The sequence below is a fragment of the Lytechinus variegatus genome, chromosome 5 (assembly GCF_018143015.1).
Source record: "Lytechinus variegatus isolate NC3 chromosome 5, Lvar_3.0, whole genome shotgun sequence".
NCBI lineage: Eukaryota > Metazoa > Echinodermata > Echinoidea > Temnopleuroida > Toxopneustidae > Lytechinus > Lytechinus variegatus.
The window spans coordinates 36,796,831-36,812,134 of NC_054744.1; the positions used below are offsets into that span (position 1 = coordinate 36,796,831).

Here is a 15,304-nt window from a genome sequence, read left to right on the forward strand (position 1 = left end):
ATCATATGTGCATGTGATGTGTCACCATTTTTATGAAATAAGTTGCAGTAAGTAATAACTAATGCACTTAGTCAGTTGTCAATCCAACTGTTTAAGTTCTTGGTAGGAAAATTTTAAATAAACCTAATTTCATATAATACAATACAAAAGAACAAGTGGGGATATGTCATCATCAGCCCACCAAATGAATATTAATGAAGACATGCCTAGAACTGTTTTACAAGAATAATGTAAATCTTTGAAATTCATTAACTTCATTATTTGTTATCTGATTTTGATGAAATTTTCAGCATTTTGCTCTGTGAAGTTTACTCTATTTATTGAGAAATAAATATCTTCAGCCCAGAGCAGCCCTTTAAAGTCCATCAGCTTTAAGTTTCAGAGTCAAAATGTGATTTATCTCAATAAAGATTGTTATCAAAGTGTTCTTTTATGCCCTCATAAATCGATGGGGGAAAGGGAATTTGGGGCATTTCAGTTGGCACTTCATTTTCAGCTGCTCAAAATGTTAAAAGTAACTTTACAAACAGTCATTTTGCATTACCATGCATCCATTTCCTAAGTCCACCAATTCATGAGCTTCTCATAATACAAATTGTCATAATTTTTAGATACAGCAACCAATTTTGATAACTTTGATACAACAATGCAGCGTGAATAACCTCACCTTTTAAGAGTAGCTGTAATTAGTTTTTCATTTCAAGGAATAAATTTCTTCCGGTTTTCCATTCATCCCATCCGAATGGAGTGCAGCACAGTATGAATGAAATTCTTGAGATGGAAATGGAGTGGAAATTGCACACGATTTCCACTGATGGAAGGTAAATAATGAGAACTACACCGTTTCATATTTCAGTTATGAATAGCAGAACAATGTCTAATATTCTTTATAATCACATCCCTTTCTTCAAGGGATGGGATCATGGCATGGTTTGATCAAAGTCATTTACACTTTGTTATAACTCTTTCAGAGACATATCTTTATTAATAATACCCTTCATCTTTTCTATAACTCCTGACATATATGAATAATAGAGCTTGAGAGTCTATCAAGCTCTTAACAAATAATTATCCAAATTAAACAGATTCTGACATGCCTGTTGTGTTTGTACATTCTCCAAATTATTGGACATATTGAAATATGTAAACTACGTCAACTTCAGTGTAGCAGGTTTCACGGAACACCACGTATTCATTATACTGAAGACGACAAAAACGCACTTGTCGAAACGTTGAAAAGGGGTTGTCCTTTTCAGGACCAACATTTGCCAAAAAAAAGATACATGATATTATGTGAAACCTATATGCTACACTATATTTCTTCGCCATGGAAACCTTCAGAAGTTACATCAACTTTAATATCTTTACAGACACCAATTAATCACCTGGGTGGAGAGGGGAAAATGTAGAGAGTTATGAAGACAAAGACTGTATCCCAATCTACTGATCATGCCAATATTATCCAATGGTCTGTTTGACTACTTATAAAAAACCTTATTGATCACAATGGGCACATAGGGCCATGGAAAGTCAGCTTTTGACGACATCACCTTTGTGAAAAACAAGTGGACGTATGCAAATGCATGTCATCCCAGATCTGACATGGTGTCAGTTTTCACATTCTTAAAGAAAGAGAGAACATAACACATGCATGTGCCTAGTCTAAACTCCCTTTCATCTTTCCAAAGGGTATTCGCACTGTAGTTGAATTCAAACCCTAAGTTTATGGCACGTAATCGGGGCACTCATCGACTGACAACAGCACCTCTACTATCAAAAATCCCTTTATACCAACTTCTGTTAAAAACATGACAAATATTGCCACAAGCATTCCTATTATCAATAATTGTAAAGGACTTTGGCAAGATTTGTCCATGCTGCGACATACTTGTCAGTTTCAGCTCAGTCATCTTCATCATCATCGTCATCATCGACTTCCTTTTCTAATTCAGTCAAATAGCATGGTATAAGTTGCTCCAAGTCATTCAGATGTTCCTTGTACTCATCTTCCTCTAAACCTTCCTCCAGATACCCATGGAATTTATGAATGTCCAGTTTACGTGCTTCAGTAAGTAGGCAATTGAGAAGATTTTTTACGGCAGGATTGGATTGTAGACTGGTCATCAATGGGATACTCTCAACACCTAGAAAACAATAAAATCAGATGTTTAGCCTTCTCTTCATTGCTTTTGTTTTTCATTCATTCAATTTATTCCTTCCTTCCAAACTTCCCACTCACTCATTCACACACTCATTCACTCACACACTCAGTATTCATTCATTTAGTCATTCATTCATCATTCATTCATTTTTTCATTCGTTCATTTTATCCTTCATTCATGAATTCATTTGTATCATTCACTTTTTTTTCTTTCTCCCCATAGAAAAACAAAGACTACTGTAGATAGGAATATAGGCAGAAAGGAACATGGAGAAAAGATAAAACAAGGACTTGCGATAAGAATATAAGGAAAAAATATCATACCTTGTTCCTTCTTTCTCTCTTCATCACAAAGAAATCCATCTCTATTCACCTCAGCATTAAAAAGGTGTGGAAATGGTGCTATGGTTTTACATGGCTGTTGGACACATCGACCAGAACTAGCAGGAATATAAAAAAGATAGCCTAAGTCACTTCTATGTAAATATTTCAGAGTTTAAGAGCACTTTATCACTACATACTAAGGCCAATTCAAATCTGAAAGTGATTAGGTGATAAACTATTTCATATTTTGCTGAGTATTTGGTGTTAATGACTAATGATAACAATATGGGATTGCATGTTGCTAAATCCACTTGAATTCAGATGTGCAAAGGGGACTTGTAAACAAAATATCACATAAACTTATCTGCATACAAACACAACAAATACAAGATTATAGCAAATGGAAACACAATTGAACAAATGCACAATGGTTGAATTTGGATTCAGGCCCATATTCTGAAGTCAGGTTTAACTTAGACTACGGTCTAACTCTGTGCTACAGTTATGGGGAGCCAAAAATTCATAAATTCTGTTTATACTGTATGTCTCTTATGTTTACTATTTTTTGTCCTGTTGCTTTCATAATGAAAAAAAAAATCAGTTATCATTCCAAGAAAATTGAACAATTTGAATGTCAAATGAGTTAATAAAATGGATGTGTACTCTTAGGGATTTCTGCCCCAATCGGCTATCCACAGTTAAACCACAACTTGAAACCAGGGTTTAATTTAAACCCTGAGTTCAGAAAATGGGCCATACTCACACCCCTGTTCATTTTACTAACCTTAGTGTTCTTGGATAGTTTGATAATAAGTAATTCCTGAGCATTTCTTCCTCATCGTAACACTGGTGATACAAGTTCAAGTCTGGCTGTGGTGGCCTTGATAAGAAAATAAGAAAATTAATAATAATAATGGGCATTTTCATTTAGCGCCATCTATCTAGAAATAATCTATTCGGAGGGGCATTATTATCACTATCATTTCCCTAGCTTCAACTTGAGCTGCCTTCAAGTGCTCAGAGCATTCAAGGAATTATTTCTGCTTGGTATTCATTCACCATACCTGGGATGAGTACAGCACAATGTGGTTAAATATCTTGCTGTAGGAAAACATGACATGGCTGGGATTGAACACACGTCCTCCTGATTGAAAGATGAGATGATCATTTGTAAAGTCATGCATCAAAACTGCCCTAGGTCTTCTTTACATAGCTCTAAAAAGTTTGAATTACCTCTTGACCCTGTCCAGTGGTGTCCCCCGGAGGACCACAGACTGGGCAAACGGGGGAATGATCTCTTGCCCAAAGTGAGGCATTATTGGTTGGCATGGCAACATTGATCCACCAAGTGTATCGGCGAGCGTTGACGAAGAATGGAAGGAAAGGGGGAAGTTGGTGAGAAGACTTCCAATCTGAAAATCGTGAAATTGTGTAGTTGATTGATCAATGAATTTGTTTTTTTGGAAACTGTTATTTCAATTACAGTATAAAATAAGTGTTGTGATTATCAACATTATACATACTTGCTTTTAGTATCATACAACAGATCAGTTAATATGCCTAGAAAACTACACTCTGCTGTGATGAAATAAGGAATCTCAGATAAATGATAAGATGGACTGAAGAAAATAATAAATTCATAGAATCAATGATACACACACACAAAATTGAAATACAATGACTTTGAGTTCTTTATAAATAAGGGATTATCAAATAAATAAAAAGAAATCATTACAAAATACTTTGTTAAATAAGTCTGAACAAGTTCGATGAATACATTCAATGAAGTCATTTAAAAGCATGTAAAAATGATTTTTAGTGTTACCTTTCGTCCTCTGGCCCCTAATGCATCAGTCATCATGGAGAGAGTTACCGAACTATCTACTGTTCTTAGAGGCAGAGTTGCTGTGTCCAAAACACTAGCAAGGATAGCTGATGTATGATAGGACATTGATGGCTATCAAGAGAGAGAGAGAGAGAAACAGAGGGTGAAATGAAAGAAGAAACTTGGATTGTAAAAATGATTATAAATTATGGCATCACCTATTCATCTTTGTGAAACTTTGCAATGATTGAGTGCCAAGGGATATATACTATCAACACATATACAGGTAAATAATACCACAATATTCATATTAGTAGTAAAAGATCATAGAATTTCATGTTCCAACCAATTATATGCTTTTTCTATGATCTTTGTATATATCAACATTGATATCTGAACCATAATCAAAGAAATCGAAAGCTGGATTAGCATGTTGCACCTCTTCATTTTCCCATTTAAAAATCACCAATATCTCTCACAATGAAGGTCATATCTCATGAACAAAATGTCACTGCAGAGGGTGCTTGGAAATCTCAAATTTATGGCATGATAAACTTGTTTTTCTGTACTGAACAGACAGAAATCTCTCTGTGCAGTTGATCCATTGCTCTGCCAATGCCTTAGTGAGACCACCATCAAAGAAAGAAGAGACAACAAAATCCAGACAAGAATATGAAGACATTCCATTCCCACTTTCATTGTTTGATTTAGATTACTAGTATATAAACTCAAAATTATTGTGAAAAAGCTGGAATTATAAGAAAACCAAATGTTTTATAGAATTTATCATCATGAAGTGTCACTTATTTCATTGGGACACCGAAATAGGAAAAAGGTTAGCAGAAATGGATTTTGTTGGATGGATTCAGGTGTTGCAGAATGAATAGCTGCTACAGGAAAATGATTCCCAATTCTTTTTTTTACCAATCATAGTACTGAAATTTAATTTACAAAAGAGCATACCTTGTAGTTAAGATGAGGAAAAGAAAGTGGTGGCCCGACTTTCCTCCATAGAGTAGATGCAAGTGACAGAGGAACAAAGAATGAACTGTGAGTAACCAGTCTACTGAATGACAAGACAGAATTCAAGATCCTATAGGAATCTAATAATGGATTCTGTGAAGTGGGTCAAAAAGAAAGAGAGAGAATTAGATCAGTCAAATTGTGATTTCAAAATATTTGTATACACAGCAATTACTCTTCTTACATTATTGACAAAGGTAAATAATTACTAATGGTTTCATCACCAAGTTACTGTTCAATAATAATCATCATCACTGACTTGATATCCAATTAAATGGAACACAAATGAAAAAAACAAGTCATGCCAGGTACTGCATTCCGTATTTTATTAAATGTTACAGATTTCAGGATAGTAGCCTGAAAAGTGGCTTCTTTATTTCTTTTCACACAGGCCAGATACTTAAATGGACCTGGTCTTTAAGAAAAAAAATATATATTCAGCAAATATTTGTATTGTAACTCACCTCATCATCAAAGACAGCTGGGGCAACTCCAGCAGCAAAGATCCCTTTCCCATGGTACTCATCACCTAACCCTTGTAACATGCCACAACCAAGACCAGAAAATCCATCACAAAAATCTAAGTAGACTTGGAATCCCTAAACAAAGAGAAAATATCACTATTGATTTTTCTTTCCATTAGCTTCAAAGGCAGAAAGAATAGAAAACAAAACCTATTTTTGAAGCTAAATTTTACTTCATCTGTTTTAATCGCTTCTCCTTAATCTTCTCTAATCTACAGACCAAGTTAGCTTGTCCTTTCATAGACCCGAAGTGAACCTTGTAATTGCACATTTAGTGTATAACACTCAATGAATGGAACATCGCCTATCCTCCACCGTTTTTCATTAAAGAAGCAATGGATACAGAATAATTTAAACAAAATGTTAAGGCATAGTTCTTTCATCTACAGTTAACAACAAAAAAGATTGCACAATCGCAGCACGAAGAGAAGTATTGTTTTATTCTTTATTCTAAGTTCACCATTCTGAGCACTCTGAGAAAGGATTCAAATTTGATATAAAAAGGCTTAATATTTTTTTTAAAAAGGTGTTCAACAATTCTGAAATTTTTAGAGTTTCCATAAAGGAGAGCTCTGGACAATAGGCTTTCTATGAGCCTGAATCTTGTCAAAGTAAGTAATTTTGGAAACGTTAATGGAGAGAAATGTTGAATAATCCATCCCATGACAATATCTCCTGCAACATTTTCTCATACCGGCAAAACAGAAACCAAAACTTCAGTAATATCTTAAAAATTAACCTTAATTGTTACTTCATTCTGAACCAAAAACTCTAACACTATCTTAAATTTCCCATTAATCTTATCTTCAGAGAAATTAGAGGAGCTATTGTTGCAGGAGCTAATGTCTTGTTACCTAAAAATCTTACCTGAAGGTGATCACACTCTTCTACAAAAAAGTGGATCTTGTCCTCGATTTCATCTGAAACATCCTTTCTACTGAAGACATTCTGTCCTTGTGTGAACAAGTCAAATCCACCAACACTGCTGCTTAACAGAAGAGAGAGGAAAAAGATGTAGTGTAAAATCTACCTGTGTTTATGAATGAGTGTTCTGTATGAAGAGGAACCATTATGTGATCTGTAATGTTTGGTTTCCATCATCAATTTCCATTTATAACTATCGACTACATCAAAATAAAAATTCCACATTGTCATTAAGAAATATGTAGTTTGAAAATCTGCTTGAAAATAAATGGTGCATGTATGAAATTAATCATTTCTGCTATCAGTGAAGATATATCTCAGAAAATTGCACTTTGAATTTTAATTTGAAAAAGTATTGATTAGAAATTACATGGCAGCCCAAGGCTGAATTGGGTGAAATTTACATTGTATAATGAAATACAACAAATGAATCAACATACATAAAACAATCACAACATATTCAAATCATGACCGAAAACTAATCTTCTTGTGATTCATGTGTATGAGTAGTGCAAATTTGCAAATTTCGTACGTCAAAGTTGATTAAGGAATGAACTGATGCTAACAGGAGACAACACTTTTAATTAACACTATCAAGTTATGAATCATGGGCATCATTGATTGTACCTGTCATGTGAATACTCTTTAATGATGGATACGCTTTTGGGATGAAGATGACTACGTAGATAATCAGACCACACATGAACATCGTCATCAAGATAATAGTGCTTCAACGCCGGAGGGTCATCAGCCTTCGGGTCACCTGCATTGACCTCTGAGGTATCCATGTCAGGGGTTGAAAGGTTATCTTCATCATCTCCAACTCTTGGCTCTCCCTGGAGGTAATACTCCTGACAGGATTGAAATAAATTTATTCACCCTAGAGTACTACTCCTTCACTATCTGCACTTGATCGCCTTCTAAACACTAATTTTTAACATTTTTTCTAACATCTGGATTTCAGAGAGTAAAGTATGATGCTACACTTCAGAAGGACAACTACACAGCTTGCAGAATTTTCACCTAGTTTTTATGCTTAGATTTATGTTAATATGAAATTTATACCAATATCTTATTGTCAAGAGAACAATTTTTTCACTATGATCAACAGTCATGGAATAGTCTTACTTTCCTGCGTATCTATATTTCAGAAATTGTCTTTTCTCTCATTCATGGCTTGAAGCCATCTATTAAAATAGTACTACTAATAATACTTGTAGTGCGACATGTCTTTAAAATAACACTCTTGCAAAATTATAAGAGAGAAAGGGGGGGTATATGTGACTGTGGGCATACATGAACAAAATCAGGAAAGTGAGCAAATAAATACAATATTTTCATAATGCTGATTCATAAGCTACACACAAGAAACTGGTGACTGTTTCTTGCATGTAATAATAGTGATAGTTTACATTTAGAACTTTAATCAACAAATATGAAAACATAAAGCAGACGTTAAACTGGTTTCCAAGAACAGGTCACCAGTTGCATAACTTATGAACAGCTTTATGAAGTTATTACACAAGAACCCTTTGACAATAAAAACCAAACATACTTACATCTTGAGCCTCAAGATCAGCCAGAAACTGATTTTTGTGTGCTGGACTACTCTTATGGAGAGTGATATCACCACCCCTACATGTATATACATCAATGATAGAAAGGAGAAAGAAAGCATGAATTCTAATCATGTCATATTACCATGTCATTATCAATATTCATTAAACAATTTAAACAAAATATAAAAAATAATAAGATCATCATCATGACACAGGCTACAAGAAATAGTTCATAGCTTTTACATCCATCATATTCTTACATTAAATCCTAAAAATAGACTGTACTGTAATGAGATTGTAAATTGGCCCTTTCAGCTGTGCTGTTGGCCAATATTTACATGTATATTTATATGTGTATACCAATTTAAAAAAATAAATAAAATGTACTTCTTAGGTATCAAACTAATTATTAATTCTTTTGTACTGCATTAATTACTTTGAGGTCATAAATTATCATTTAAGTTTTAGTTTTACATACCAATGCACATCCTCTTCAGTTTTTAAGTCATACAATATTCCTTCAGCCCGCAGTGTGTTCAGACTGCCCTTCAGATCAAGACATACCAGTCTTGGAGTATATGTCTCTTCACCCTGTTTGTGAGGAAGTAAGAACAGAGCATGTATATTCTTTGTACTGTGTCATGAAGAATACACAACCAAGACAGTCAGTATAGGCTGGTAAAGAGCCATTCCTTCATAACAATCATTTTCTTGCAATCTTGTCAATGATACACAATACTCTTAATGATTCTACTAATAGACATGGAGTCTATTATTCTACATTGTTGCTTTGAGAAATGTTCTCATGTACATGTAGATCTACCAATCTCACATATACTCTTATAGTTATACCAAGAAATATTAATATTGCGATTTCTATATTCATTAGAATAGATTAACGCCAAAAAGAAGCTGCTGAAAACTGCTTATCTAAAAAAGAGCCAATGGAGTAAATAAGAATGTCAAAAGGGGCCTAAGCTTTCGATCCTAGCAGAATCTTCTTCGGAGGCAAAATTACAAACATGTTTGTAATTTTGCCTCCGAAGAAGATTCTGCTCGGATCGAAAGCTTAGGCCCCTTTTGACTCTCTTAGAATAGATTAACATAATATAATACAGACCTGCAATGTTCGCCCCTCTCTGAATAGAACATCGTTGTTTATTTCTTTTGGTATAATCTGTGCAGGGCACTTTTCATAAGAGAATGTTGATTCCTGAAACAAAAAATAAAATACCGGTAAAAACAATTTTATATATTTTTTCCCTCCCTTCATCTCTTCTCTGCACCGACTGCAGCACTGTGCTGTCCCTTTCCATTCTTTTGATGTTTTACCATCATTTCCACTTAGAGTCTTACTCTTAGATCTTCTTTTTCTTCTCTCGTTTCTCTCCCTTTCTGCTTTTTTTTCTTCCCTGTCAGCCTGGGCCTGGCCTCTGCCTATTCCTTGTAATGGTTTCTTTTCTTCTCAACTGTCTTGACTCTCGTCCAATCTTTACTTGATTTTTACCATTTCTTTCATCTTTTAATTTCCCTTGCCCTCTTTGGCCTCAGCCTCGTTTTCCCCTTTATATTCTCCTCTCCCCTTTCCTTCATTTTCCCCTCCTTTTAATCCCCCTCTCTCTCTCTTCCTTTTCTTCCGCACTCAACCTGGGTCCAGGCCTCCAGGGTCCGCACCGCGCCTGAGCTCCACCGCTCCACGCCCGCCGCGCCTCTGGCTCCGGCCTCCCTCTCCTCGCCTCGCCGGCCTCGGCCCTCTTGCCTTATTCTGAGCAACACTCCAATTTCAGTACATGGGACTGGCATAAATACGAGACTGCACTTTTCCGGAGTTTATTTCTTACCTGTATATTCCATAAATGTGTTCCGACAAAATTAGCATAGTGACCGCATTGAAGAGTAATTATCTCTCTAGTCCTTCCATCCATGATTTATTTTGCTATTTTTACCATGAAACCTTGTTGGAAAAAATTGGAACAGGGTCAGGGGCTCTTTCTGTGATCTCCTGATATGGTAGCTCCAAATAGAAAATAGTACCGGCAATTCTGGTTCTGGTTCTACTTCGAGCATCACGACTTTGGAGTTAGTTGAAATAAAGAGCCCCTCTTATCTTTGTTATTGTCTACAAAAATGTGACAATTTAATCAATAAGATGAGAACCTTTTCATTGCTTTAGAAAATCATGTGATGCCCCTAGCTTTCTCCCAATTCCCTTGAAATTTGATAACTATGAGCACTTTCATACAGATAAAATGCCCCTTTTTAAAATTCATTCGTTTTTTTTTGTTCAGTTATGTAGACGGGAACGATTGAATATTTAACAGGAGGTGCTGATTTGAATTTGAAAAAAAGGTTTTCACTACAAAATGCAGATCATTTAAAAGGGGTTTTCACTAACATGTAGATCATTCATGCCTTTTTTTCATGTTTTACAAGTCATACTGATTTCCAGGTGTCACTGCGTATGACATGGAGGATAACACATGCAGAACCCAGCACCCCCACATCTCAGAATCATGGCATATTTCCGTTTTTAATTGGTATGATTTTTCCCAGTTTAAGTAGGCCTACAATATTTAGTTCAAAACAATTCCTTTTTTGAAGTATTCTCGGTCTCTGAATTCTGATTATTTCTACCTTCAATCTTTGACTTTTTTGTCTGGCCTAAAATTTTCATAATCAACCATTTCACCCATCATCCTCTTAATATGAATGCCCCCTCAGTGGTTACGATCTCTTATAGATTTCGAAATCATTTTCATCATTTTATTATAAGGCCTTCATGCCCTATACTTAGATGGTGGCAAAGTTAGGTGCCCCTGTAACCAAAGAACAAAATGAGAAAAGGAAAGGATAATGCCATTGCCACTTGAAACTTGAAAGTCTTCCTCAATTTTGAAATAGGGTTTTCAAATGTATTGGAGATTGCGTTTTAGGAACAAAAACGTATGGACCATGATTTTAAAAAATATTAAAATTTCATTACGTTATTATGTGCGCCGCTCAATTGAGCTCAACTCAATTCATTCAAATCAATTCAATGCACTTTATTTCAATGTAATAAAATGATCAATCAAAATATTTTCATCCCCCCTTAAAAAAAAGACATGGAAGTTGTTTTTCCTGTATAATTTTGTAACATCAGCTCCCAACAAGATCAATAGTCATCATTAGCACCATGCCAACTTTGAAATTTATGCATGAAATATATGTCACAAAAATAATCTCAATGGATTTTCTGCACCCGGCCTAGATACTCTTAATTATTTTTTCTGCACGGGTAAATTTTGACCAAAATTCTCTTCAGGGTGAATATTTCCTTTAAGAAGTAAAACATTCATTGTCATTTTAGCTTGCTCGCCTCCCTTTTTTTTTTGGCCCCACTGAATTCTGCCTCTCATTAAGGAGTTCGCCGCCGGCCTCGATCATATTGTTCTGTAATGTTAATATTTTTAACGAATGCCTCAATTTAGTAGTGCTTCATTTCATAAGAGAGTGGCCTATGGAGAAATTTGTTTACCAAAGTTCAATCATCTTTGACCGATTATAAACATAAGAGCTATAGAGGATCGATATAGATACTTAAAAATTTCATGCATATGCAGACTTCATATATATAATAGACCTCATATTCTAGGAATATTGATTTCTAAACCAATATGGGAAACATTATCATGGTTGATAATCTTTTGTAGGCATTCTAATGCCTAGTTATCTAATTTTGATGGGTGTCGATTTGGAGGGGGATCCCCACCAAAAGTGGGACTCAAATTTCTTTGGAAAATTTGTGAATATAGGGCCAACAGTGTACGCACTTGGCTAAAAGAAAAAGTAGATAGCAGAGAAAATATGAAAAATTTAGTACTTTGGCTTTTCGAGAAGACAATCTAGACCTTTCCCCTTTCCCCCAGTCGGCAGATCCCCCTCCCCCTCCCCCTTACATAGGCGGATCCAGGGGCCGAGGGCGCCGCCCCCCCCCTATTGGCGGAGCAAAAAAGGGAAAAAAGGACAGACAGAAAAAAGAAAAGAGAGGGGGAAGAGAGGGGAAAAAGAGGAGGAAGACGAATGAATAGAATAAAAAGACTTGCATTGGAAAATAAAAAGAATCTCATTCATGTCACTACAAAATTTTCGCTAGCGCTTCGCGCTCACATTGCAGTTAGGTGATTTTCATATCTTGTTCAATATGGAGTTTAAATATCAAGTTTGGAAGTCAATATACAAAACATATTTCACCTCGGAAATCGAACTTTCATTATTTTATGAGATTTACAAATTGATTTTTAAAAGTAACAATGTCAGTTTTATGTTCTGCTCGCGCTGCGCGCCCGCAAATTTTGATTTATCATGTACCTATTATTTTCGCGTATTCCATAAAGTTTTTGAAATATCCCTTTTCAGGGCTGGTCTGATTTTCAAAACGTATCAGCTAGCGCTGCACGCTCGCATTTTGATTAACGAGTTATGTATGTCTCAATATTGATTATACAACAAATTACTTAAAGTCCCCTTTTCATGACAGTTTATAAAAAAAACTGACTCGCAATTTGTGCTCTCATTAATGGTTTAAATAGATTAACTGATGCATCCTATTTATAATTACAAATATAATCAATATAATTACGTTTTTAGGTCTAAATCTTGATTTTTTTCCCGCTCGCATCAATTATTGTTAAGTTATATAATGAATTGGTTTATTTAATTTCTTTATCATTTTCGACATACACATCACAAATAGCCTACAAATTCGAATTTATTCATTTCACTTCCATCAGACAAAAACAAATTGTATACCATATATGAACATAATATTTTTATCCGTTGCAAAGAAAAAAAATACATATGTTGCGAAAAAAAACACTAAGACAATTTGGGCAACACATTGGAGATTTTAAATAAGTATACTATTTTTCAATAGAAATTAAATTAAGATGGAAATGGAGGGACCCACTAAAAAGCAATGCTTGTACAATGTGGGCCCCTCAAAAAAAATAGATAACACAACAAATAACAAAGTACAAATACAGAAACTTAATCAAATGGAAAGAAAAAAATAAATAAAAGAGAATTAATACTAACAAAATAAATACGAAGTTATAAAAAAATATAGTTGTACAGGACAAAACAACCCGTCCTAAAATATATCCACCCTTCCCCACCCCTCCCCCCAGAAAAAGAGATAAAAAAAGGGGAGAATGCCCAGAGAAGATGGATGGGTGCTGCTGATCGTATAGGTAGAACACATGCCATCGTGGACTCAAGCAAACTCGATTCAATGATGTGTATAAAAGGAGAAAAATATATACAATGACCTGGAAAGAATATAATGCACGAAAAATGTGATTGATGCCGTAAACAAATAACCGGTAGGATTCGTAGGAAGGCGGATAGGAGAGAAAGAGAAAATAGAGGAGAGGATAGACACAATAATGTATGAGGTTCAATGCCGAGCACATCTGAGAAGGACTTGTGTCAGATTTTTTTATCCTGTTATCCTGTTCATGATTACAAAAAGTTGATTAAAATTTTTCATTCTTTCATGATGTAGAAATGTCAAAAATTTTCAGCCCGCGCTTTGCGCTCGCATTGTATAATTGTTGACATATACGTCTTCATGGCTAAGTGCAAACAATCATTATAACAGGTACCTTTTTGATAAGTTCAAAACGTATATAATTTTTTCTGCTTGCATTATTGATGTAACAAAGATCCGTTAATTACTCATCCTTTACAAAAGATGAATAGAGTGTCTCGTTCAGTGGGTCTAAATCTCGAAATTTTCCGCTCGCATCAGATTTTTTAGTTATATACCTATATTCTGTTTAAGTTTTTAAAAAGTGCTTAGAATTTCCATTCTATAGGTAAAATGTCAAAAATTTCACTCGCATTATTTGATTTTTAAAATATGTAATGTATTCATATAGCAAACTGCATGCAGTCTTTAACAGCTAGGTACCTTTTCCATCATTTCAAAGTTCTGCTCGTGCATCGCGTTCGTAGTAATTATTCAGTTGCATAGGCCTACTAATCTTTTTCAGAATAACAAACATTGCCCAGAATTTTCAAATTTTAGGGAAAAAATACATAAGGATTTCCCCCCAAAAAAAATTAGCTCGCGCTCAGTGCGCTCGCATTAGAAATGATATAAATGTTGATTTATATACGAATAAAGCTAAGAAGTTATTATTAGGACTACCCTTTAAAGAAACCAAAACTCATCTTTGATCTGTATATCGGGGAAAATACGGCTGAAAATACCCCCCCCCCCCATTGGCGAAGGCTGATCTGCCGGGTATCTGCCCCTCAGAGGCGTCGATTATGGGGGGGCAGGGGGGGGGGCGATCGCCCCACCAATGAAAATATTGGGGGGGGCAAACATATCGTTTTGCCCCCCCAATAATTCCGCATGTGCTAAAAATAAAATAAGATTGTAATGTTACACAGAAATCAGCAAGCGAGATTGAGATACACAACTCGTTCTTCGTCTAAAATCTTGCTCAAAATATCCACTTTTCAGATTGGAATATCAAAAAATTTCAGCTCGCGCTTCGCGCTCGCATCATTTCTGTAACAAAAACCCATACTTTCCATGATTAAATCATTATGAAAGATTTCTGCCTAAATGAGACAGAAAATCGTGTACAACTCTTGAACGCACACACAGGTCACGGAGTGACCCTGAGTGCAAACAGCTGACTGTGTTACAACGTAGGGGTGATACATTTTCGCAATAGGTGTGATCAAACTCACTGGAGGGACTTTAATTCACTTATAACAAAGAAATGTGTACTACAGTACTCCTGTTGAATGCTCTGATGAAAATAATAAGAGTTTCACATTCATTTGAACGGGAGGACAAGATTATTGTATATATCGAGTGCATTATCCATAAATCACACTACCATTGCGACCCCTGCCCGGCCGATGGTTCAGGCATGACGATCCTGAGTGACGTCACCGATAGAGA

The 15,304-nt window shown here is 35.3% G+C and overlaps 1 protein-coding gene across 1 annotated transcript; it reads right to left on the reverse strand.

Moving 5' to 3' along the window:
• Nucleotides 1-303: 303 nt before the first annotated feature.
• LOC121416047 (protein misato homolog 1-like) lies at nt 304-10,338 on the reverse strand. Its single transcript, XM_041609487.1, has 13 exons — nt 10,182-10,338; nt 9,461-9,553; nt 8,819-8,931; nt 8,341-8,416; nt 7,409-7,632; nt 6,725-6,842; nt 5,798-5,932; nt 5,274-5,426; nt 4,311-4,442; nt 3,719-3,897; nt 3,270-3,365; nt 2,486-2,601; nt 304-2,144 (listed from the first exon to the last, which is right to left on the reverse strand). Exons 1-13 carry the CDS (start codon nt 10,263-10,265, stop codon nt 1,903-1,905), a joined length of 1,761 nt encoding a protein of 586 aa, XP_041465421.1. The 5' UTR covers nt 10,266-10,338; the 3' UTR covers nt 304-1,902.
• Nucleotides 10,339-15,304: the final 4,966 nt, after the last annotated feature.